Here is a 25,312-nt window from a genome sequence, read left to right as displayed (position 1 = left end):
TCTGTCCACCTGTTTCCATGCAGGAAACCAATCATTTTTTAGGACAAAAAAAAAAAAAATCAAACCTCCCAGGACAATGACTTTATACATGTGTGCCATGCTGCTGCAGGTGCGGAGGAGGAAAAGTGTAAAAGAGCAACGAAGCACTCACACCTTTTTGAAATACTGAGGGTTTTTATTGGCGTTCTGTTGCTTCCTTCTTATTTGCTCCGATGCAAATGAAGATTTGTTGCACACAAACGTGGGCTCCACACAGCAGAGATCACACCTCTACAAATTCATTCGCACAGGTATATAGGACATTCAATGAAGGTAATGCTGCAAAAAACTACACTCCTAAAAACACTCAACTGCTGCTAAAATCCATTTAAAATACACCAAATTTAGAGTTTCAAAGGCATCAGAGGTCATGTTTTCAAACTAAAGCTTTGTACAGAAAGTAAGGCCCCTACTCAGAGAAACCCACACACCTTAACAAGGACCGACTTTTTGTGAGGATTTTTCTCCTCTAATAATCGGCATCAACAAAAACAAATAGGTAAAGTATAAATACAAACAAAACCATACATGTCAAGTAGAAACAATCAGTCTTTCAATTGGCAAGAGTTCTCTTCCATTAATACAAACAAAAGGAAACATTACATAAAACAGAAATGACACAAATCATGTAACTTAAGTAAACCTTCAATACGAAGAGACCAATAAGCAAGGCACAACTTTCTTCATTTATGCAAGAGAAACTGTTACAAAATATGCATTAGCTGCAGTTATAATACAGTGCCAAAGGGGAATTGCATCTGGATGCCAGTGTTCTTACAAAAAAGAACAAGACTGAAGCGGACAAACCCAAATGATCAATTTTTAAACACTTGAGTTATTGGAAAATTAAATAATAGGTTGTTTCAGCATTCAACAACAGCAGTACTTTCCTGCTACAGAACAAAACTGCTGAAAATAACACTAGGAAGACAGGATATTTTTAATTAAAAACAGAAAAGCTGTGCTTTAGGGAGCATTAAAGGGGTCACTGGTGAAATGATTTTACTCTAGGTTGAGTTATTTAAGTTAAGTTAATGTTTCAATTCTTATTTTTTACTTGAATACATTACCTTGACATAATTCAGTCACATGTCTATTTAAAAGGCAAAGTGCTTAAGAGTTGGTTTTACACAAGAAGTGAAATAATACTTTTATTTTACGAGATGTTTTGCAGAATTTTTACCCATGCCACCCTCATAGAAGGTAAAGCTATTGTGGGTTATTATTAGTTTTAGATGCAATTTCATTGTATTGCAGACTTTACATATTAGTAGCTATTTTTGGGAACAGTTCAAAACTGAATCCTAATTACTGACAAACATGCATTTTAGCAAAACAATGATTTGGTGTTTTTGACTTCCTAATGCTGAAAGGATAATCAATATAATAGCATTTTTTGTGATGCATTTAATGTATTAACCTACAAAAAACAAATTTGCAGGTTTTGAAGTTTAGTGAATAACGGCTCAGAATATCATTTCGGGACACTGCGTCATTAACCTCTGATGAGTTTAAAGTCAGTAAAGGAGGACAAAAACACACTAAGGCTGTTTCTAAACAGAATTAAGAGCATAAGGTCAGCTGCTGATAATCTTGTGAATCAAATCAGTTGATTATTTGCTTCATAGAGCCCATAAAAAATGTGTACTTTGCAGTGCTGGGACATCCATAAAGAGGAGGAGACAAGCTCAAAAAAGTTTAATAAAAAAAATAAGAAGACTAAAAAGGATGGATTGTCTGGAAGGTTAAAAGATGATACTTAAGTCTTAAACACATCACCATCACTAAAGTCTGCAAAGTTTCATTTGAAACCACACAACTTGGAAAGGGATGGACAACTCTGCACAGATTGGTGAGATGTGACCACAAAGCAGTAATAACTTAAGCTATCATGTCAGGCGGCATAAGTGTGATTACTTGGGGTTACCTTTAAGAACAAAAATCTGGAATCACATGTTCCATCAATCCGTCCTTCTTCTTCCATTTATTCCCTTTCGGGGTCACGGGGCTGCCGGAGCCTATCCCGGCCACTTAAGTGCTTTAGGAGTCAAAGTCTGGACCTAAACTGCTTGGAAGGAACCTATGAGAGCTGGTATACAAGGAATTGAAAAAGTTTGCACCCTGGAACAACTTCAGTTGTGAACCAGCACTTTATAAATAAACTGGGATGAAAAAGTCACTTACTAATAATTTGATCACAAAAAAAACATTTCTGTCTAAGTGAGATCTGACAAACTCTTAGAACATTTTGCCTTTTCACATTTTTTTCTGTTTTTTGATGGCATGTTTGTCCCAAAAAGCATATTACAAGCTGGTATTCCTTTCAGGTTGTGGATTAGAAAACAAATTTTACTGTACATCATAACACAAAAAAATGTACATTCAAAGAGGAAGTACTTTCTTTTTCACGGGTTTAAACTATGAAGACTGTTGTGCATCTGCAACCAAACTATACAGACATTATTTTAAAGAGATCTAAGGCAGATTTAGGCACTAAATAATTGGACAGTAGCTTTAGTTTATTGTCACCTAAGGTATAAACTGATTAGCTAGCCCCATGGCAGGTACTTTAAAATGTCTGTACAATGTAAACATTCAGTCATATTGCACTCAAGCAGCATACTTACATACTAAAATCATATCAGTACACCAACTTGTATACCCATAAAGTGCTTAGATGGGAAAAAAATCTCCAAAACGATCCCACCTTCCTGTTGCTAATCTATATTGAACGAGACACAGCACAGCAAAGAAAAAGCAAGGTTTTGCTTGAAAGCCACCAGAGCGAAAAGCATCCAAGCACTGTGTTTTGATTTCTGTATTTACAGTTCATCCTCAAAACATGTCACACGATCTTCCCGTGCTCCCTTGCCTGTGAAAAGAGGAAAAACAGAGATATTTACAGCAAAAACTATAATTTACTATTTATGTAACCGCTTCTCTGCATGAGCGATTCGGGTGGGCGGCTGACAGATTATGTGTTGCAGCGGATGATGGGTTGGCGCTTTCTGCACTCTGTCAGAACTCAAACGTGGTGTTTGGGTAAAAGCTGCAAAATAAATCTTTCCGATCCATTTGCACCTCAAACACCCATCGGTCCATTTACACGGCCATCAAGACCCCCCCAGTACCACCTTTTTTTCTGGCACTGACCTTGTCACTGCTGGTGGTGTGTGTGGGGTGGCTTTCTCCTGACTCCTTGCTCAGAACAGACAGACCAGAGTCTATTCGTTCCTCTATCAATCAAAGAGAAACGGATTGTTTGTGTTTGTGGAACAAATTGCAGTTGTACAGTTGTTTTATACCTGTGTTTGTGTTGCTGATGGTGAGCGCTGTCCGTTCTACAGGTTGGATGGAGCCCTCATGCAGTGCAGCTTTGGCTTTTTCACCAGGTTTGCTTTCATTTTTAGTGTCAGGTGACTGATGCCGGGGAACAGGAGGAGAAGACGGTCCAGCCTCGTTATTCTGGCAAACACACAGCTGCGACCTTTGACCTTCAGGCCGACTCTTTTTTGGTGAGGAAGCGTTTGCAGAGCCTCTGGATTCTGAACTGCCACTCTCCTGAGACATTGTTTTTTGCTTCACAGGAGGCTTCTGGATGAGCTCTTCTAAGAAGCGCACCCTCTTTTCTGAGCCCCGAGGAGAAAAGACCTCTGGTTTCGCCTGAGGGGGGGAACACTCTTTCATGCTGTCGGTTGAAAATCTTTCAAGAAGTGGACTCTGTGGCTCTGGGCTCATCTTTGCCCTCAAGTCTGAATCTTTCGGTTCTTCTCCATCAGCCTTTGTGAGAGCATCCAGTTCTTCAAGGAACTCTTCCAATGTTGTGTCAGTAGTCTAAAGAAATGTTGTTTCAAACACTCAATCATTTCTCAACTAATGTAATTCATACTTTTAAGATTACAGGTCTTACCTGAGGATTTTCACCATCATCATTTGGCTGCCATCTGAAAAATATACACTCCTGTCACCTCTGCACATGTAAAAACTTCCATTATTTTACTTGTAATTTGATTGACTAAAGCTGCTAAGTTCTGCACAATGAGAACATTTGACAAAGATTTGATTTTTTTCATAATCGTTGCTGTTTTTTACATCAGAAACAAAACCAAGCGAAGCTTGCCTGAAACCATCAGTGCAGTTAAATGTTGAATTTAAAGACGTAGGTTTCAAACCTTCATTTAGAATATAGAAATGATTTAAAAATACTTTTTGGTGAACTGACGGAAGAAAAACAAGGGTTTTGTAGTGAAAACGATAGTTTAAAAATACACTGAAAGTCACAGTTTAGCATTCACATTCTACAACAATGTAAAAATATTGTTCTAACCTTTTCTTATGAAAAACATTTTTAAACACTTAACTGTAGTGCAAAATACTTTAAGGATTTGTGGAAATATAGAATGAAAAATATTAAAATAAAGTAAAATAATATGAAAATGTAAAAACATTAAGATGTGGATACATAAAATAAACTGTCTAGAATTTCAAGAATGTAAACTTTGTTGTGTGTCAGCTGGTATCAAACCCCAATGTTCATTCACAGGTTTGAAACTAACCAGGACAAATCAGAGTTGCAATCCCTAGAATGACCACTAGAGGCTGGTGTCTGAAATGAGTAACTACCCTTTAACTCCCATGTCATTAAATCGGATTTCATAGGAAAACAAAGCCATATACAACACGGTTTCAAACACTTTTATCGATGGATGCTGCATTCTTTCTCACCCTCAACATTGTGTGAGGGGTAGTTTATTTCTAAATAAAAAATGTTTTAAACATCAAAATTCACAAGGTAAACACTGTGATTACAACTGTCAACTCAAGTAGTTCTGAAGGCTTTTCAATCCACAACTTAAACCTTTGTAGACTTGTGGCTTTAAGATCTGAGCAATACCTAAACCGAGAAAGTCTCCTGAGCATCACAGGCCCCCATCTCTGCACACTCGGTATATCCAGAAGCCAAAGAAGTCATAAAAAAGAAAAAAGTGTCCAGAGAGATGTGAATGAAAACGTTTGTGTTATTTAAACAGCTGTCTCATCTTCTAAATCAAGTCTCATGACAACCCAGGGAATTTGTACACAAGGGCACAGTGCAGAAAAACAAAACGACCTTCCCATTTCCTTTTTGCTAAATCCTGTTACCCTGTTATTTTCTTTTCTCATGACAGTCCTGATAGATGTCCCCATGTTTGAAGTGGCATGAGCATTTCATGCATGGCGTTCAGCTGTTACTGACCTCCTGGCTCGCCCCGTCAGACGATCTTTGCCTTTGGCTTTGCTGCTCATCACAAGCACGTTTTTAGCTGTCTTGTCTTTCCCTCGCTTCTCATGACCTGAAGCAGTGGAACACCCAAAGTAACATTTCAAAGTAACATTAAAGGATAATTTGATGTTAAATAATCAACAATAAGTGGGACACCTCTTGAGTCACTGCCCGCCTTTCTTCTTGGATTTCTTCCACCTGGAAAAATTCAGAAATCGTGTTTATTTTTGAAAAATCCCTTTCCTATTACTGTTTGGTTGGTTTTATTACCTCTGCTGGAAGCCCCCCAGTCTCCATCAGCGAGGGATTTACCTGAAAACCTAGAAGCCCAGACTCAGTTCAGACAGAGGCAACTAACAAACAAATCATGATCATGTTTTACAATGATCCAAGATTGTGAAGCTCATAAAAAAATTCCTGTGATATTTCAGCCACTCTCAGGACATTTTTCTTACAGTGAAATTCTGCAGAGACTATTCTCCATGAGTTATCTCTCAACATTTGAAAAGAGAGCACATTTCCTCTTGTGTTTGTACTGCAGGCAGTCATTTAGGCTTCACCAAATAAGGCAAAGCATTCCATTCCGGATCCACTGCTAAAAATAGCGACCCTCCCTTGTCTCTTTGTATTTTGATGTTTCCTTAAACAGGACATTAATTAACTATTTGTACTAAAACTTTGCTTAAAACATAACAAGCCATCCATCTGTGTCATTTATTGCTGCTACTATGAGAAACAACTCCTTAAGCTTCTATTCAAATTCAGTTGAAGGACAATATTGATTATGTATACGTGAATGAGGATTAATAATCTGCAGTTATTACCCTGCATCATCCTGTCTAAACTTATAAATTCTAATGATGGATTTCTATAGCTTCTTTCTATACAACATAGTAAAACTTTTTTAAATCTTCACTGGAATTGCCTGATGATAACAGTTTTTACATACAAATCGTTTACATTTATTTCACATGTCTATGGCAGCAACATATGCAGTTGTTTTAGGAGTTTTTCTGAATCAAACCCATTGTCTGACTCTCATCCCACACAGTCAAATTATTATTTTGCACTGTTTTGTATCAGATTTGATTTTCTTTTGAAATCCGAACGTTTGGGGGGAAAAAATATTTTTAGAGTGACAAAAAAATATCTAGCAAAATAACAAAATCCCTAAACAGCTTCAGAAATTCTTACATATGTTCAGCCTTACATGTTCTCCGTTTTGTCCATGTCCCATGCCCGCCTCCACTGGCCTTTAGCATTTTTATGGCGAGCCACCCTCTCTTTATCAATCTGCTCACGCTCTCTCTTCCAGCGCAGATATTCTTCATGCTCCTCTCTTGATGTGGGGATGTTGAGGTCTGAGCCACCCTGCTGGTTTTCAGGATCCTATGTGGAAAAAGACCCTTTTTTTAAATGAACAACCACTCAACTGTTCAGCATCAGATAAAAGACTGGAGGGGACACGTTCACATTAAGCATGGCAGTCCACTGGAACATGAGTGTTTTTGTGCATTTTCACTCATAACGCCAACCCTCGACTGTACCTAATGGAAGACTGCTATGCAGAGTCCCAATTTGATCTAATGTAAAAGCGTTCCCAGTAGTCTTTTATATTAATTATGCCATTTTTAACCAAAACTGTGTCATCTTCTAGGACATAATTTCTGCTAGGCGGCAGGAGTTAATTAGAATCTGAGTTGTGGGCAGGACTGTTGGCACAGAGCAACGCCGGCCTCCCTTCCCCTCACCACTGCTTAGAGCTCTCCATTCTCTCCCACTAGCTTACAATCCCTCACACGTTCAACATGACATTATTGGTGCAACAAAAATGGCGAGCAATATTGGAGCCATACAGTTTTGAATGCAGATGCAGACATTCATGTAGCTATTTGTTTACAAGTTGATGCATCAGAAGGGAGCAGTGCAGGGAGCTTGGAGCCCAGCTAGCATATTTTCTACGTCACAAAAAAGTTCTTTTTCCAACAGCATTTTTTCATCTATGCCTCAGTCACCACAATTTCAATAAAGAAATACTCAGAAATGTAATTTTAAGCACCAAATCATCATTTTTATTGGAGGTTTAAAAGACTAAAAAGAGGAAATGGGTTTTACTTGTCACCCTTTAGTTGCACCCTTATTTCTTGGTTTTGTCATATTATTTATTAAATCCTTACATTTAGGGCCTAATTTCCTGCATTTTGGGTCCTACACAACAGAAATATTGTTTGACAAACTTTTCTTTTAAAGACAATTTTGTTTGACTTATTTAAACTGTTTTTTATATCACTATGTAACACATTTTAACTTTTGTTCTGTTCCTGGGTTGAAAGTGTGTTTTCCTAACCCGTTATGTCTAGAACAGAAAGTTATTCCAGAAAAACTTTGCTTCTGTGACCGGGACAGTGAAATTTTGAAAATCACGTGTTTTCGAAAAAATTCTTGATTCCCTTTTAATGCTGAGCTCCTTCCTAGAATATTCCTGAACTGCTGGAGTTGTCCAGATGTTTCTACAATTCTCCTGAACACTCTAGAACGTTCAAGAAACTTCCAGAATTTTCAAGAAACTCTCAGAACTTTCTAGAACGTTCTCAAACGTTCCAAAAGTAGCTATTCAAGTATAAAAGCACAGGTATCGCGAACCAAGATTCCAATTTGTGTTATTGCTGACTGAAAGGATAACGATTAGTAGTTGAAGAGAAGTTATTTATTTGATGTGGCATCAAGAGGTTGTTTGCATCCAGCTGATTCATTCTGCTACGTGTGCGGACAATTTATAAAGACAAGAGCAAAGAAGTATTCCGTGGAAGCAAGTCGTATAATGTATGAGGCCTACAAGGCATAGTTCAGCGTGCCGGTCAGGGACCAAGACAAATCTTGTTGTTTCCTCTGTCTCTGGGACAGCCGTGACACTAAGGCGCATTATCGCAAAAAGGACTGGCCACAACGGACCGAGATTTCTATTGGGATGAGCAATGTGATGTGGGAGCCGCTGATAGAACCTCATAAAGTGCTTATGCCACCGCCGCACATCATGTTAGGCCTCATTAAGCAATTTGTCACTGCTCTTGACAAGGAGTCAGCAGCATTTAAATACCTCCAAGATCTTTTTCCAAAGCTTTCCGAGGCTAAGGTCAGGGCTGGTCTCTTCGTCGGACCACAGATCAAGAAGATCATAGAATGTGAGGATTTCGCAAAGCTGTTGAACAGGACGGAGAGAGCGGCTTGGAGCAGTTTCGTTGTAGTTGTTCATGGCTTCCTAGGTAATCACAAAGCTGAAAACGATGTGGAGTTGGTGCAGACTCTCATAAAGAATTACGCCAAAATGGGATACAGAATGTCTCTGAAAGTCCATATCCTTGATACGCATCTCGACAAATTCAAGGAGAACATGGGAACTTACTCTGAGGAGCACGGCGAGCGCTTTCATCAAGATATATTGTACTTTGAACGTCGCCAGCAAGGACAGTATAACGAAAAACATGATGGGGGACTACATTTGGGGGCTACTTTGAGAAAGTGATTCACAGTACAATTGTAAATCTAGAAAATCTACACATTTCTGAACCTTATTGAGTGGTTTCCGACTGTGTTTGTTTATTCCTTGTGCAATATTTGTTTTTAGATTAGATTAGATTTGCTTATTAATCCCACGAATGGGAAATTTCCTTGTCACAGTAGCATGGAGTTTGGCACAAGTATGTACAGACAGTAATTAACAAAATATACATTTTAGAAAGAATATTTACAAAAATAACAGTGTTCTGAACCTGTTACCTGATCATAATGACGAAAATGAATAAAATCGTTTTATTTTCACAAAAAAACGGGTTTTCTACGTGCTGTTGTCATGAAAGCAAAGTTTGTGCTTAATGAAGTCATTTTTTCACATAATTTAGACATAAGCAATTGAAATATAACACTTAAAAGCTAGGAACAAAAATTGTGTTACATAATCAAACTGGGCCAAAGGAAAATGTAAAAAAAATTAGCTGAATTTTGTTTTAAGGAAAAATTGATTTGTGATTTGGATTAACAAACATGGCATTTTTTTTAAAGAAATATTGATTTTAGCATTTTAAGACGGCATTAATAAAGGTAGTGTAGATGAAATTAGAATCCAGATTTCCGTTTTTTGTTATTGAATGTGCAACAAAATTATGTAGCTCATAAGGAGTTTTAAAGAATATACAAGTCTGGATTAGAAATAAAAATACATTTTAAATATGAAAACATATGTGCGTCATCCAGTGTCCCTGACGGATGATAATAGACTGTGATGGTGACCATAGAGGGATGTGGTTTTGCATTTGTGGGTAATGAATGACCTATAATTGCACAATATAAACATAATGTCCATGCGTCCGTTAATTAAATAATGGATTGTGTTTTTTCTTTCTTGTTTTTTTTTCCAGAAAACCTTTTAACTTGTCGCAGAAAACTGGCTGTGAGTTGGTGATCCCTCAGAGAAAATCAAGATGACAACCAGGAAGCGTCACACACAAAAATCAACAGCCTCTGTGAGAAATTGACAATGTTGATGTCTAGAAATTGTCTTATTCTTTTATCTTGGCAAAGAAATCAAAGAAACCCAGTCAGTGAATCACAGCCAAGTAAACATGTTGCTTTCTTTCTTCCAGTTAATAGATGAGAGCATCTGTGTTCGTGCCTGTTCCTGTCCCTGTGCTGTCATCCTCTGAGGATGACCATGGCCTCATGGGAAGTCATGTTACAACAGGCAGACTGGCCGGCCTCCCAAACACTAATTGCAACTTTTCAATTTCTTCACATCAGGGACGGAGACATGAAGGCTGAACGTTAAAAGTCTGGCCCGTGCTTTGTCTCCTCTGTTTACCCCCTAAAATGTTAAAGGAGGCTAAAAGCACGTATTCAACATAAAAAACCCCAAACTGCAGAGCAGGAAAGTACACGGAAAGCCTGGGGAGGCATGAAGAGCATCTCTTGTCGTGTGTGGTTTTTGCTGAGCCTTTGAACGCCCCTCCTTGCTGCCACTTGGGTTTATTTATCACACGCCTGTTCTGTGAAACAGCTCTGAGCTATTCATCTGACGTAACACGCAAACCAAGAGGAGGCAGACCAGGACAGGCAAGAAAAGAGGAGTGCACATGGTTGCACATGTTGTGATGATGGGTATAGTGTGCAGAAAAGAGCAGTGAAAACGTTTCCCTTTAAATGGTTTTGTTACTGTTTTACCTGGCACTGCTCTGATCTGTTGTTGACAGAGGTGTAAAGTACTTGAGTAATTTTACTTGATTACTGTACTTAAGTATTATTTTTGGGGATTTTTACTTTACTTGAGTACAATTAAAAATCAATACTTTTACTTTTACTTAATTACATTTTTTTAGAAAAAAAAGTACTTTTTACTCCTTACAATTTTATTTACAGTCAAAAAGTACTTATTTTTTGGAGATCACTTCATTCTATTTTCCCTTGCTATTACCAAACCAATTGAATTGCGCTGATGCCCAGTTTAATTTAAATGTTATTTATTCTGCCTATGAAAATCGTTTTCACATTATATGAAATTGGTCAGACATGTTCATTGGTCCTTTGGAAGTGACGTCATGTCACATCTATTACCACAATGCACAGCACCTTGACCTGGAAATTAGGGAAATTATAACAGTCAATCAGTGGAAGAAAATGGAGGAAGTATGTGATTCATCAGCAGCTGCGAGCAGCACAGTCCAAAATCAGCCACAGGATCAAGAGCACCCGTGGCCGTATCTTCGCGAATTCTTTTCTTTAAGTGGTGTAAATAAAGATTCATTCAAGATGAAATGTGTCCTCTGTCTCCCGCTTAATAAAGAAATATCGGCCTTCAAAAGTTCGCCATCAAACCTAAGGAAGCATATTGAGGTAAGTACATTAAGTATTTTGTTTTACTGATAGTTTTTTTTTTTTTTTTTTTTTTTTTTTTTTTTTGGGTGTGCATGTTTTGACGTTGATGGCGCGCCTTTTATATGTGTAGTAGGCCTATTTTCACTAATGCATGCGATTGACAATATAAGGCTCACGTAATAAAATGCTAAAATGCATTTGTAATTGGTAACGTTAGGTCCACGGGAAATTTGGCGCCTATTGCAGCTTTGAATAATCATTATCATTCCGTGCTCTCATTGTGTTTGAATTCATGCAAAACACAAGAAAACCAAGCGAGAAATTTTTTTCCAAACATGTTGTATTGTCAAAACGGTAACACTTTACAATGAGGTTGATTAGTTCATGTATTAACTAACATTAAATAACCATGAGCAATACATTTGTTACTGTATCTGTTAATCTTTGTTAACGTTAGTTAATAGAAATACAGATGTTCATTGTTTGTTCATGTTAGTTCACAGTGCATTAACTAATGTTAACAAGATATAAAGTATTAGTAAATGTTGAAATTAACATGTATACGTGCAGTTCATTATTAGTTCATGTTAACTAATGTAGTTAACTAACGAACCTTATTGTAAAAGTGTTACCATCAAAACTAATGTAATGAAATCAATTCACCCTGTCATGTCAGCCTTACAGTCCTGTGTTTTTGTCAATATAATCAGAAATAAAATTAATGTTTGATTGTCACTAAATGCTACTGTATTTCTAAAATCAACAAGTATTTAACATTATAAAGTGTGCAATTGGCTGCAAATGTCAGTTTTATTAAAGGGTTAGTTCACCCAAAAATGAAAATAATGTCATTAATGACTCGCCCTCATGTCGTTCCAAGCCCGTAAGACCTCCGTTCATCTTCAGAACACAGTTTAAGATATTTTAGATTTAGTCCGAGAGCTTTCTGTGCCTCCATTGAGAATGTATGTACGGTATACTGTCCATGTCCAGAAAGGTAATAAAAACATCAAAGTAGTCCATGTGACATCAGTGGGTTAGTTAGAATTTTTTGAAGCATCGAATACATTTTGGTCCAAAAATAACAAAACCTACGACTTTATTCGGCATTGTATTCTCTTCCGGGTCTGTTGTCAATCCGCGTTCACGACTTCGCAGTGACGCTACAATGCTGAATAAAGTCGTAGGTTTTGTTATTTTTGGACCAAAATGTATTTTCGATGCTTCAAATAATTCTACCTAACCCACTGATGTCACATGGACTACTTTGATGTTTTTATTACCTTTCTGGACATGGACAGTATACCGTACATACATTTTCAGTGGAGGGACAGAAAGCTCTCGGACTAAATCTAAAATATCTTAAACTGTGTTCCGAAGATGAACGGAGGTGTTACGGGCTTGGAACGACATGAGGGTGAGTCATTAATGACATCTTTTCATTTTTGGGTGAACTAACCCTTTAATGCTGTAATCAGAGAGTGTATGTGTAATTGTTACATTTATTGCATACAATATAAATATTTATTTGTTGTTTTTACAGAGAATGCACCCAAATTACCTCAAAAACTACTCTAAATTGACAGCACAGAAGAGAAAGATCGGGACCTCCACCCATGCTTCCAGCAGTAAGCAACTGAAAGTTGACTCAGTTTTCCCAGTCAAACATGTGTCTCCAGTCACTGTGAACAAAGCTATATTAAGGTACATCATTCAAGGACTTCATCCTTTCAGCACTGTTGATCTGCCATCATTTAAAGAGCTGATTAGTACACTGCAGCCTGGCATTTCTGTCATTACAAGGCCTACTTTACGCTCCAAGATAGCTGAAGCTGCTCTGATCATGAAACAGAAAGTGACTGCTGCCATGAGTGAAGTTGAATGGATTGCAACCACAACGGATTGTTGGACTGCACGTAGAAAGTCATTCATTGGTGTAACTGCTCACTGGATCAACCCTGGAAGTCTTGAAAGACATTCCGCTGCACTTGCCTGCAAAAGATTAATGGGCTCTCATACTTTTGAGGTACTGGCCAGTGCCATGAATGATATCCACTCAGAGTATGAAATACGTGACAAGGTTGTTTGCACAACCACAGACAGTGGTTCCAACTTTATGAAGGCTTTCAGAGTTTTTGGTGTGGAAAACAATGATATCGAGACTGAGGCAAGAAGGTGTGAAAGTGATGACACTGATTCTGAAGGCTGTGGTGAGGGAAGTGATGGTGTGGAATTCCAAGATGCCTCACGAGTCCTGGACCAAGACGATGGCTTCGAATTCCAGCTACCAAAACATCAAAAGTGTGCCTGTCACTTACTTAACCTAGTCTCAAGCGTTGATGCCCAAAAAGCTCTCTCAAATGAACACTACAAGAAACTCTACAGATCTGTCTTTGGCAAATGCCAAGCTTTATGGAATAAAAGCAGCCGATCGGCTCTAGCAGCTGAAGCTGTTGAATCAGAAAGCCGGCTTCAGCTTTTAAGGCCAAACCAAACGCGGTGGAATTCAACTTTTATGGCTGTTGACAGAATTCTTCAAATTTGCAAAGAAGCAGGAGAAGGCGCACTTCGGAATATATGCACCTCTCTTGAGGTTCCAATGTAAGTGTTTTTCCCCTCTATCGATGTAAACAAATGTGGGTTGTTTTTGTTTAATACTCTTTGATTATGCTGATTTCTCCTGTAGGTTTAATCCAGCAGAAATGCTGTTCTTGACAGAGTGGGCCAACACAATGCGTCCAGTTGCAAAAGTACTCGACATCTTGCAAGCGGAAACGAATACACAGCTGGGGTGGCTGCTGCCTAGTGTCCATCAGTTAAGCTTGAAACTTCAGCGACTCCACCATTCTCTCAGGTACTGTGACCCACTTGTGGATGCCCTACAACAAGGAATCCAAACACGATTCAAGCATATGTTTGAAGATCCTGAGATCATAGCAGCTGCCATCCTTCTCCCTAAATTTCGGACCTCTTGGACAAATGATGAAACCATCATAAAACGAGGTAAATGAATGCAAGCAACATACACTTGACGAATTCTAATCTGGGCAACCTTTGAGCCATACCAAAATTATTCTTTTATTTATTTATTTTTGCACTTTTTAGGAATGTTATATCCCATCTTTGGCTGTGATCTCAATATGAATATTGATGTAAAGTATTCTTGCAGCAGGTTGTAGTTATCCCTCAGTGTTTCTTGAAACCAAACTCATATGTATCATATGTGGTTTGGAAATGCAGTTAGATTTTATGCTAAAATAAGGGATTTGCATGATTTTAGATGTAGATGACTGCACGTAAATGTAGTTAATGACAAAATCCATAAAATTTGTTCCCAGTCAGAAGCCCCTCAACCAAACTTTTCTTTGTGTCTGCTCACTGTGCTTGTAGGCATGGACTACATCAGAGTGCATCTGGAGCCTTTGGACCACAAGAAGGAATTGGCCAACAGTTCATCTGATGATGAAGATTTTTTCGCTTCTTTGAAACCGACAACACATGAAGCCAGCAAAGAGTTGGATGGATATCTGGCCTGTGTTTCAGACACCAGGGAGTCTCTGCTCACGTTTCCTGCTATTTGCAGCCTCTCTATCAAGACTAATACACCTCTTCCCGCATCGGCTGCCTGTGAGAGGCTTTTCAGCACTGCAGGATTGCTTTTCAGCCCCAAAAGAGCTAGGCTTGACACTAACAATTTTGAGAATCAGCTTCTACTGAAGTTAAATCTGAGGTTTTACAACTTTGAGTAGCGTGTACTGGCATTAGATTGTCTGTCTTATAGTTTGATAATTAAATACAAACAGTTCTAAAGCAGGATAAAACCTTGTATGCATTTCATTTAATGTTTTTTGAGATTAAAAGCTTAAACAAGAATCTCTAGTTTTCTTTCTTGCTTTTACTTTTACTTCCTTAATACTCAAGTACAATTTTAATGGAGTACTTTTTTACTTTTACTCAAGTAAGATTCTAGCCAGATACTTTTACTTTTAATTGAGTAAAATTTTCCCTAAGTACTTGTACTTTCACTTGAGTAAAATTTTTGAGTACTTTTTACACCTCTGGTTGTTGAGCTCCTCAGACTCCCTCTGCTCTTGTTTCGCCTCCGCCTGTCAGAAAAAGGGAAAGGAGAAGAGAAAAAAAAGATAAGCAAAGCAAAACAAAACCGGGATGCAGCAAAGCCTTGGCAGCATTAGAAAACATGGATGTCAGGAGTCACAGCGCTGCTGCCATTAACAGCAAGAGTCAGAGAAAGACACTGACTCATCCACTAAGAGATTTGAAGCCTGCACTGCCCCCAAGTGGTTTCCTGGACAAACTGAACCCTTCAGCTTCAAGACATGACAGTATCCATCTGCTCAGCAGAGGACAGACACAAAAAGTGAAAACATGGACACTACCTCAACCAGATTACATCACAGGTACAGAGTTTGCAAATATTTTACAGTACAGAAACTCCAGTGAGTGCCATGCATGAGTCAAACTTCTATAAACAGGAACAGTTCAACAGCAAAGAGGGAGAAGTCAATAAACACTGACTACAGAGGTCTGGAGGTGCCCCTAAAGGCATGAGCACCCACACATCCACTCGCACGCCCACATCCAGATGCCATCAGGCGATCGCATGAACTTTAGGACCTCTCTCTACCTCTTTTCCTCAGCACGTTGCCTCCTCCTCTGGCATCCTGCCAGGCTCGTCTCTGCCGGCATAATGAGTCTTTTCAGGGTGAGAAGGCAGTTGAATGTAAATTAGATCCAATCAGCCCTTACAGGGTGAGGAGAAGGGGAAACAATCGCTCCAGAAGAGGGTAGACCACTTAAAAAGTTTCACAGAGGAGACAGGACGTAGACAGAGCCCCCAATACCACCTCCACCTCTACCATGTTGTCCCTTTTCTTATAAGTGTGCACAGTGAACAGACAGGCCTGTCATTTCCAGGCACTCCCATCTGCCTCATAGCCACACCACACTTTTACATCATCGCTAATGTATTTCCAAGGCGGGAGACCACAATCCAAGTTTTTTGTGTCACTTTCTAGCAAAGATTTCTAACTATTTTCTTTCGGACTCATGACAGCCTTTCACGGCTGCTTTAGAAGACACTGGTTGTGTAAATGTTAGTGTGGAAGTGAAGTCTCTGCACAGGCAGGGGTACAGGCCTAACATAGCCAATTGCTGCATGGCATCTTTTTTTCAGACCTGCGTTGGGATCAGCTGTCTGTAAAGCGGAGGAGCATTGAGTGTGAGAGTGAGCCTCGGGGTCCAGAATTATGGAGAGCAGCTGGTCTGGAAAGTTTGCATACCTAGAGGGCCTGAGAGGGCGGCACTTTACAGAGAAGCTGGGGAAATGCATCAGTATAAATACTCTGAATCTCAAGCAGTGGGAAATCAAAAGATGAACTTTTTTTCAAAATTTAGATCAGTTTGTTTGTAACGTATGATAACACTGTGCAATTAAACCCCCAAAAAGAAAGCTTAAGCAAAAGATATAGAGTGTACTCCCTGTGACTGGAAGGTCGTGAGGTCAAATCTAGGCCAAGTCACACCAAAGACTCTGACAGAGGGATCCAATGCTTCACTGCTTGACACTCATCATTAAGGGGTTGGATTGGGGAGCTTAAAACACCAAATGGTTCCCGAGAAAGGCTGTGTCTGCAGCTCACATCTCCTGCAGGGGTTGGTTCAAATGCAGAGTACAAATTACACACACCTAGCTCTGTGACAATTGATGGGACTTTTAATTTCTCAAGAAAACATTTATCGTTTAAATTAACAAAATTTTACTTGAAGGTTTCAAAAGTCAAAGATAGATAACTGTAAGGATTCTGTGGTTTGGTTTGTTTTGGTTGTTCTTGGTAATTTTTTTGGTTTCTTTTTTGTAAGACACACCTGCTTCAGGTTCATGATCCACAGCTGTCTTCAGTTCAGTTAATTGCCCTCAGTCTATTTAAGTGTCTGGGTTTCAGGTCATCTGCTTTGCCTCTGTCTTGCTGCTCCCCATGGTTTTGTCATGGTTCAGTTTGTTTATTAAAATATTTTATTTTCTGTCACCAAGCCTGGTCTCCTGCATTTTGTGTCCTCCACCACCAGTTCCTGACAGAGTACGAATATCTTGGTTTTTATCTGTCCTGTCCAGCAGAGGAGTAAACAGATAAGAGCTGAGTATGTCTTGTGTTGGACAGAGTTTACTCTTTCAATTTGTATAAACCCCTTTTGTGTCTCAGGCTAAACTTTATATTATGTATATTTGTATACATTTGTTGTTGGGCGGGAAGTGAATGAGGGAGTCACTTGCTAGAGATGGGAGAGAAAAGCAGGGTTGAAGAAGTTGGATGATTGAAAATAGGAGAGGGTAGAATTACAAAGAAGAGGCAACAAGTTGCTGGATGTTAATCATTATTGCTGTCAAATGTTATTAGTCACATGGGTGCAGGGCTGTCCAAAGACATCATAGATTTATTCAAATCCTCAAATATTACAAACATGCCTCCTGTCTCATTCACACACACACAAGTCAGCAATACAAGTACAGATGTAGACCATGCAGTAACACTAGGGTCCCTTTTTCAACTTTGGTTAACTAAGCATTAAGGAGGGTAACACTTTATAATAGTGGGTCCCTTTATTTATGTAAGTTAATGGAAAATTAAGCATAAGTAAATATTAAGTAAAGGGTTTTATTAAATTTAAGACCTTTCAAGACTTTAACATGTCTGATTAAACAAAACTTGTTTGTTTTATTTCAGTCTCACCTGCTTTAATTTGCTAATTACCCACACCTGTCTTAATCTGCATCATTAATCGACGTCACTTTTACTTTGTTTACTTAAAATAAATAACATTTTTTTAATTTTTCAAATTCAAGTCATTAATTTATTGTATTATTATATAATATTATTTATATTTATTAAATTAGTAAGATATTAATTCACTTTTGTTTCTGAGTTTCCATCCCAGGTGAGCCCATCCATAGTAATCAGCGAAGGAGATTGGGACATTCCACTTGGGAAACTGCAGGGATTGCCAACTCTCCACATGGCCTTTACTTTTGCTTCTTTAAAGGAAATTATTTAGTTCATTTTTTGAAGACTTTTTTTGTATCATTTAAATGTTGTTCGTGTGCTGTTTTCCTGTTTTGCTTTCATAGATTAATTAGTTGGAATGTGTGATTATTTTGTTTCCCCATCCCTCATGTGTACAGTATGGTTTGTCCCTGTCTATAAAGTTTCTCCAGTGTGTCAGTGCTGGAGCTGAGAATGAATGAATGAATGAATGAATGAATGAATGAATGAATGAATGAATGAATGAATGAATGAATGAATGAATGAATGAATGAATGAATGAATGAATGAATGAATGAATGTATGTATGTGCTGGAGCTAAGTCTGGACAGGCTCATTCAGTTAGTTGTTTGTTTAGTCTTTGGAAATACTATGTTTAGTACTTTTTGTTCTTCTTTACAATTTATTTGAATATCTTGTAAGAAAACCCACCATTGTCTATTGACCTATTGTGAACCTTCACACATCCATTTTCTTAACCTGCTGTATCCCTTTCAGGGTCACAGACCTGCCAGAGCTTAACCTGGCCACTGTAAACAAAACAGTTTATAGAATATGTTTTAAAAAAAATGTTATCCTTTGTGAAGCTCTGAGATATTTTTTCTGAAATATTTAGACCTTTTTATGACACCCTCATCTTTCCACCCAAAATCATAATAAATAGAACAACAACGGCAAGAAACGCGTCTGTGGCATCAAAACGTAGATCTGGAAAATTCTTACTTTTTAAGGTTTATTATTAAATCCAAACCTTTGGGTGTTGTTTGTGGTTCAAACCTTCGAGTGATCAACTAAAACACTTTGCAAATTGAGTCTCATTCAGCCAACATCTCCAATAACCGCCCCCCCACCCTTTTCCTAATTCAATACTAGCACCACATCCTCTCCAGGCTGCATTGTTTTCTATCACTGGAGGGGAAGGGCCAGCCGACATGTCTGACAGCTATGTAAAACGCATGGGTGCAGCACATGAGAACGAACACACAACAAAGGGGGTGTGAGAGTGGCGGGGCACAGAAGGGTGGGTGAGTTCATGATGGCTGGATTGCTGAGTGGAGTCAGACCTGGGCTGCTGCTGCTGCTGCTGCTGCTGCATCTCTCTTGTTGGTGGCGTGGGGCAGCTGCTTCCTCCTCCTCGCTGACTCCACTCTCCTGGTCTGTCCGTCCTCCGTGGGGTTCCTGATGTCTGCTGAGTCCGATGATGTCTTCTCTGGCTTCTCCCGCACCACCCTCTTTCCCTGGGGAGTCACATAAATGAGTACCACAGCTGCTGCTGCAACAAAAAGACAGTTTCTGATTCCTCCAGCTTTTACAAAACTGCAGCTAAAAAGAAAAAGCTTAAATAGGCAAAAATGATCTCAACTGTAAGTTAATTATTGTTCTTGTTGTCACAGTTTTTTCTTAGACTGATTTTCCAAATTGTAATTAACATTTTCCCCAGACTTTAACCTAGATTTGTCAAAATTCCAGCATATAACCAAAAGTCTAAAATACTTTCAGTCAAAAAAAACTGTTTTGTTTCATTTTTGCATCAACAGCTTCTTTTCATTAACAAAATCAACTTTACATCCACTTACCCTTATACCAAACTGTTATTAACTGTTATCTTTGTTATTATCTCATTAATCAGCTTTGCTTCTCCTCTGATTTAAAAACACATCAGTAGAAAGATTAGCATTTTCATCAGCAGTTTATCTCTGTAGTATTTCAATGTCCTAATAAAGCTGGAATTTAATTTATGTTTTGTGCAAATCTCCAGGAAAAAACAATAACTGAGAACACAATACCTGCTCTTACTTCAATCCAGATAAAAAAATTAGAAAGGATTTATGTATTTCAAGAAAAGCTACTATGAGTTTACTTTGAATCCACCATGTAAATAGGCCTACTACTTAAAAAAAAAAAGTTAAGTTTTGCTTTGGTGTACAGTTTTTGAGTTATTTCTAATAATTTTTTATTACCTAATTTTTCCTGTTTTTAGCTTCACTGCAGGGCTGAGGGCACATTTAATGAAATGATCCAATTAGGTTCAAGAATTGATAGAAAACTATTAAAAATAAACCAACAATTTTGCAACTATGATAAAATTTCCCCTCTTAAACACTTAAAAAATTGACTCAAAGGAAATTAAACTCCAAACAGCCTGTTCAGGTCACAATGTGTAATTCACATAAATACGAGTTACATAAGCTGAAAATAAATACTAAAAACATGAACAATAAAAACATGAAGAAACAAAACGAAAATATAATCAAATAAAAACATTTCAAACTCAGAGATGTAGAAAATCGCTGCTGAAGTGCTTAAACACAGACATCAGCACAGCCGTGGTTTCACCTTTTTCCCAGCCATGGTGACCGTCAGCTGCCTCGTCTGGCCCGGCTCAGCCGCCTGCGTGGGGGTCGCCCCGCCCCTGTCAGACTCAGCCCCCTGCTGTCCTTGAACAGCTGGTGACTCACTGCCGGATGGCTTTGTCACCACCACACGGCTGTCCTGCACCAAAGAAAACATGAAATATTGAAACTCTTTCAAAGAACGACATGGTGGGGTTTCAGTATTGGGAGTGTGTGGGTGTGTTGTTAATGTCTGGGAGTGCTGTGGACACTCACACTGGTGGACTTGCTGATCGTGATGGTGAGATCATCAGCTTTTCCGTTTCGGCTCTGCAGAGCCATTCCCTCCTCTTCCGCCTTTTTTCTGTCCTCCTCCACCTCCTACACGTCAGAAACATGAACGTTTGAGGAGCTCAGTGAAAACCTGAAGTCCAAACCTGCCTGCAAACACCCGTCCTCACCTTGTACCTCTTCATAAGAGCCTCGTTCTTCCTGCGGAGGGCCTCAATCTTCTTGTCCAGCTCTAGATCCCTCTCTTGGTCTCGCTTGGGTTTCATGTCATCAGTGGTCTGGGAGAAGGAAAAACATAAAAACTTTAAGAATGGGTTTAAACTGCTGATGAAATGTCAAATGCCAATGTCTCTAATTCAAAATTGTTTTAAACGCTTTCCAAAAAAAAGAAAAGGGAAATGTTGTCTTTGAAGGAAAAGACTTTTCAGCACCCTGCCTACTTCATTAGGACACAACACATCCACCCTTGTGCCACAGTTGGAGCACCCGTTCCAAAGCTCAGTTACACATATGCAGAGAATCCCAAACATCCCAGTGCAGTCAGCAGGCTGCAGCTCCTCACATGGGGTTGAAAGACTCCACATGTACTCACAGCGCTGCAGCTAGCTTTGCATACACCAGAGCAGCTTCTGGGTTCCAGAGCACCTGCATGGATCTTCCACTTTGTTTTTCGTATCAACATTCCTTTTATCCTGCTGTAATTGTATTTTAATGTCTCAAATCTGTGAAGAAGTAAAGGTATTATATTGAAATTGAAAAAGTTTGAATGTGTAATTTTACATCCATTCATAATGAAAACTGTAGAAATTGATTGTCTTTATTCTATATCTAGTCAAGTTTGTTCTTTAGAGTGAAAAAGTTCCATGAAACTTTAACTGCTTACATTAGTTTACAATGTAAATAGTCTTTGAGCTAGACATAAGGTCACTTTAAGTCACTTTGATTTTTGTTTCTGTAGCTTTGAGGTGATGTGGGTAACAGGGAGCACAGAATGGGTGACAAACACATTAAAAAAAAACACAGCAGAACCTAAAGAAGAAATACAAATACAGATAAGTTAGCAAACATTGACTTTCCCAGATCAATGAATGCTGAGTTTTAAAATGCAGCACTTGTCTGACCTGTTATATGCACAAATGCAAAAAAAAGTTTTTTTAATGATTACCGAATTTGGCTTTCATATCCCCACGTTTTTTATAAAAACCCACTCTGATAAAATTTGGAACTGTGTAACCCTTGTGCTATCCTAGGCACTTTAACGTTGGGAGTTGGGTCATCTAGACCCACTAGACAGTGCGCTAAACCTTTTTTCTTTAATGATTTGTGATCTTCACTGGTGTCCATGGATTACATGAAATCTTTCCACCTTTATCCACCTTTGTCATGGTAGGGAGAACACGTCAATGTAAGGGTGGGGTCATCTAAGATAGCACAAGGGTTAAAAAGCGTTCCCAGTGGTCATTTAGTTATAAATGTGTCGTTTTTAGCCTAAATCAAACAAAATCTAGGATATAGTTTTTGCAGAGCGGCGGTAGTTCATTAGAAATTTGCCTCTGGGTTGTGAGTTGCTGAACAATCCCGCCCCTTTTCCCCTCCCCATTCCTGAGAGTTCTCTGTTTAGCTGCTGTCCTGCAAGCGTAAAGCCCCAAACACCCCAAAACTAACATTTTGGGTGCGGCAAAAATGGAGAGCAAATTGGAGCTATCCAGCCAAACAGTTTTAAGCCAGATTTCAGCTCAGACGAGGAAAACAAAGACGTACATGGATCTAGGTGTCTTCAAGTGGATGTGTCAGAATGGAGCACAGCAGGGAGCCTGTGGCCCACTGACTGTTGCACTTACGTCACATCTACAAGCTTTTTTAAACGGCATTTGTCGTCTGCTCCTGATTCACAACGATTTGAAAAAGAAATACTCAAAAAATGCAATTTTAAGCTTAAATGTCTTTATCTATGTCTTCCATCATCACAAAAAGGCTACAGGAACATGTTAAACACACCAAAAGCACATTTTTTAATTGGAGTGGGTTTTTCACAGACGGAAGAAGAAACCTTTTTAGGTTCCAAAGCTTGAATTGACTTTTCTGATTCCATTCCAACTTTTCTTCAGTGTAAATATGTCGGCCCTTTCGTCATTTCAGGGCAGCATCCAGCGTTTTAAGACTGCCATATTCACATTAATCTATTTGATTTTTCTCATATTACATAAAACGTTTCTATCATTTTGTTCAGTTTAAGCTAAATAGCATCTCAGTTGTCATCCTTTATGTGTCCAGCTGGGCTGGATGTTCCAGAGCATCCAGAGAAGACTTCAACATGCAGGACAGATCAAACGTAAAGGTCGAAAGTTGAATAATAAAATGAAAAAGAAAATCCAAACTGTAATCAACTAAAACGTAATCAAAGACTGACAAACCAATCAGTAGTCCAATGAGAGTTATCTCTACAGAGACACAGTAAAATACAGAAAACAGGTAAAAATTGGGTTGGAATGTTCTCTTCTTTATATTAAATTCAAAGTTTTTCAACCATTAAGACCTTATTTTGGTTGAAATGTCCAAAGTGATCCTTTAAGTGCAACAAAAACATGGCAAACTTTCAGATATAGCAGTCAAACAGTGAAAAGCATGTGTTCTCCAAACTGAGCCTCATCTGCTGTTTTTCACAGCTTCTAGAGGAAACGTGTGCGTTCTGCCGCTCGCAGTTCTGTCAAGGGAATCAGAGAGGACGCCGCTCTCCACGCTTTGTTACTCTGAAGGGTCTTGACTGGAGACTGGAAGCAGATGTGCCGACGTGAGTCACTAATCCTCCACTCAGCACCACAGCGGCGATGCAGCAGTCAAGGTTGTTTCCGTCTGTCTGACATTACCACAGCAGAATGAGGAGCCACCACAGAGCGATGCTCCAACACCATGCTTGCTGATCAGTTTAAGGAAAACTGCTGCTCTGATGTTTGAGGCCATTTCATTAAAGAGACCTAAACTATTTGCAGCTTCATGTATCAGTTCAGCTGTACTAAAAAAGTTTGGACTCCCTCTGAATGGCAGCAGGCTGGAAAGTGCTTACCCCAGAGGATCCAGTTGTCAGGGTATCCAAACACAACAGACGATGAGAACATACCACCAAGAATAGGCGCAATGGAGAGACCGACTCTAAACCTCAGCAAAAGGCGGCCTCTGTGGCCAACAGCGGGGACATCCCTGTAGGGGGATGACAAAGCTTCTGGTAGATGGTTCTGGTAGACCCACACTTCCCTGTGGTTCTGCCTTTGGCCAGGCAGCACCCATGCCTGGGCAGGCGGGTGAAAGCAGGAGGACGGGGGGGCCTGTGGAGAGAAAAGCTGCCAAGGCTTTCCTCCCCACTCTAGGTTCCTGCCTCCTACAAAAGCAGCAGCAGCAGCAGCAGGGAAAGAGCGAGAGAAGCTCTGCATGCATGCAGCCTCAGCTAAATCTGCGACACAGGGGAGGAGGAAAGACGGGGGGGGGAACCTAACACCAGAGAGACGGGAGAAGCCACTCACGGGTCTTTCCATGTCAGCGCTCAGAGCTGGGCTGTGTCCAGACGCAAGGCAGCCGAGGCAGCGAGGAGGGCAGCCTGGAGTCGACGATCATGCCTCAATTACAATGAGCCCAGTTGGGCAAGCAGCCAAGACGTCTAACAAATGCACAGAGCTCCCCTGTTAACAGATTTCACAGCACCCACCCGCTCCTCCTGCCTCTCTGTGACTCTCCAAACCTCCCACCCTCCTGCTTGTGGTGGTCCTCTCCCCCTTTTTAAGCACTTGCTCCCTCCTCCTCACCCACATCTTTAAACATACTACATGAGTCAGCCAGCCACAATAACACAAATGTCTAAAAAAGATTTTAAAAAGATGCTAATATAGTTTTAAAATATTATTTTGTAATTATTTTACAATCTGAAGTGGCAGCATCAGAGCAGAGCAGTGGCTGTTTTTGTTGTCTTTAGTCCTAAAGAACCAAACTAAAAAGAAATAGAAAAAGAAACATCTCTAAATAAATAAAAAGACAAAAAAGCCTCTACACTGACCTCTCTAGATCAACAAAAATGAATCATTTTTGTTATTGTTACACCGGGGAGAGATGTTTAATGGAAATATTTCTAGTTTGGATTCTTTCAGAAACAAAAGCGATCCGTGCATGTTCCACCTCTGTGTGTAGTTGTGCATTTTGCTCAATCTCAGTGTGGTCCAGCTGTCTGTCTTTTGAGCTCCAGACATGTTCAGAGTACTAATGATGCTTCCTGCAACAGCAGGAGGGCAGCAGAACGTACCACTCTTTGTGAGGAGCATTATGCCTCCTGACAAGTCTGAAAACTCAGGATTTCCACCATGTTTTAAACTCAAATAGCTACATTTCAAATATATTTGCTTTTTATTTGATTCTATTTGTTTAATTATACTTAGCTTTACTGTAATAAACCAATACATTTCGAGTACAAATCAAAT

The 25,312-nt window shown here is 39.3% G+C and overlaps 1 protein-coding gene and 2 long non-coding RNA genes across 7 annotated transcripts in view; 2 read left to right on the top strand and 1 right to left on the bottom strand.

Annotated features, from left to right (window-relative positions):
• LOC110017490 (uncharacterized) overlaps window positions 1-25,312 on the top strand; it is a 132,759-nt gene that overhangs the window by 104,391 nt on the left and 3,056 nt on the right. The gene's annotated exons all lie outside the window — the stretch shown is intronic.
• Window positions 155-24,601, bottom strand: ccdc9b (coiled-coil domain containing 9B). 3 transcript variants are annotated; one of them, XM_078940748.1, is made up of 14 exons: window positions 24,368-24,601; window positions 21,020-21,127; window positions 20,835-20,939; window positions 20,563-20,718; window positions 19,290-19,463; window positions 15,224-15,273; window positions 6,513-6,691; window positions 5,573-5,622; window positions 5,459-5,500; window positions 5,276-5,372; window positions 3,950-3,983; window positions 3,345-3,873; window positions 3,193-3,275; window positions 155-2,911 (listed from the first exon to the last, which is right to left on the bottom strand). In XM_078940748.1, the coding sequence occupies exons 1-10, from the start codon at window positions 24,377-24,379 to the stop codon at window positions 5,325-5,327; spliced, it is 924 nt and encodes a 307-aa protein (XP_078796874.1). In that variant the 5' UTR covers window positions 24,380-24,601; the 3' UTR covers window positions 155-2,911; window positions 3,193-3,275; window positions 3,345-3,873; window positions 3,950-3,983; window positions 5,276-5,324. The 3 variants fall into 3 exon arrangements, with proteins under 3 accessions (XP_078796874.1, XP_078796876.1, XP_078796875.1); XM_078940750.1 differs by lacking the exon at window positions 24,368-24,601 and adding an exon at window positions 23,914-24,266; XM_078940749.1 differs by lacking the exon at window positions 3,193-3,275.
• Window positions 10,543-15,040, top strand: LOC111946816 (uncharacterized). 2 transcript variants are annotated; one of them, XR_013653177.1, is made up of 4 exons: window positions 10,543-11,185; window positions 12,711-13,768; window positions 13,854-14,170; window positions 14,558-15,040. It is a non-coding gene; the product is annotated as an uncharacterized LOC111946816 (long non-coding RNA). The 2 variants fall into 2 exon arrangements; XR_013653176.1 differs by lacking the exon at window positions 10,543-11,185 and having other exon boundaries at window positions 11,219-13,768.

This window comes from Oryzias latipes, chromosome 22, assembly GCF_053564925.1.
Source record: "Oryzias latipes strain Hd-rR chromosome 22, Olatipes_Hd-rR_3.1".
NCBI lineage: Eukaryota > Metazoa > Chordata > Actinopteri > Beloniformes > Adrianichthyidae > Oryzias > Oryzias latipes.
The sequence above is the reverse complement of the archived record's forward strand: the minus strand, read 5'-3'. Positions and strand labels throughout refer to the sequence as shown.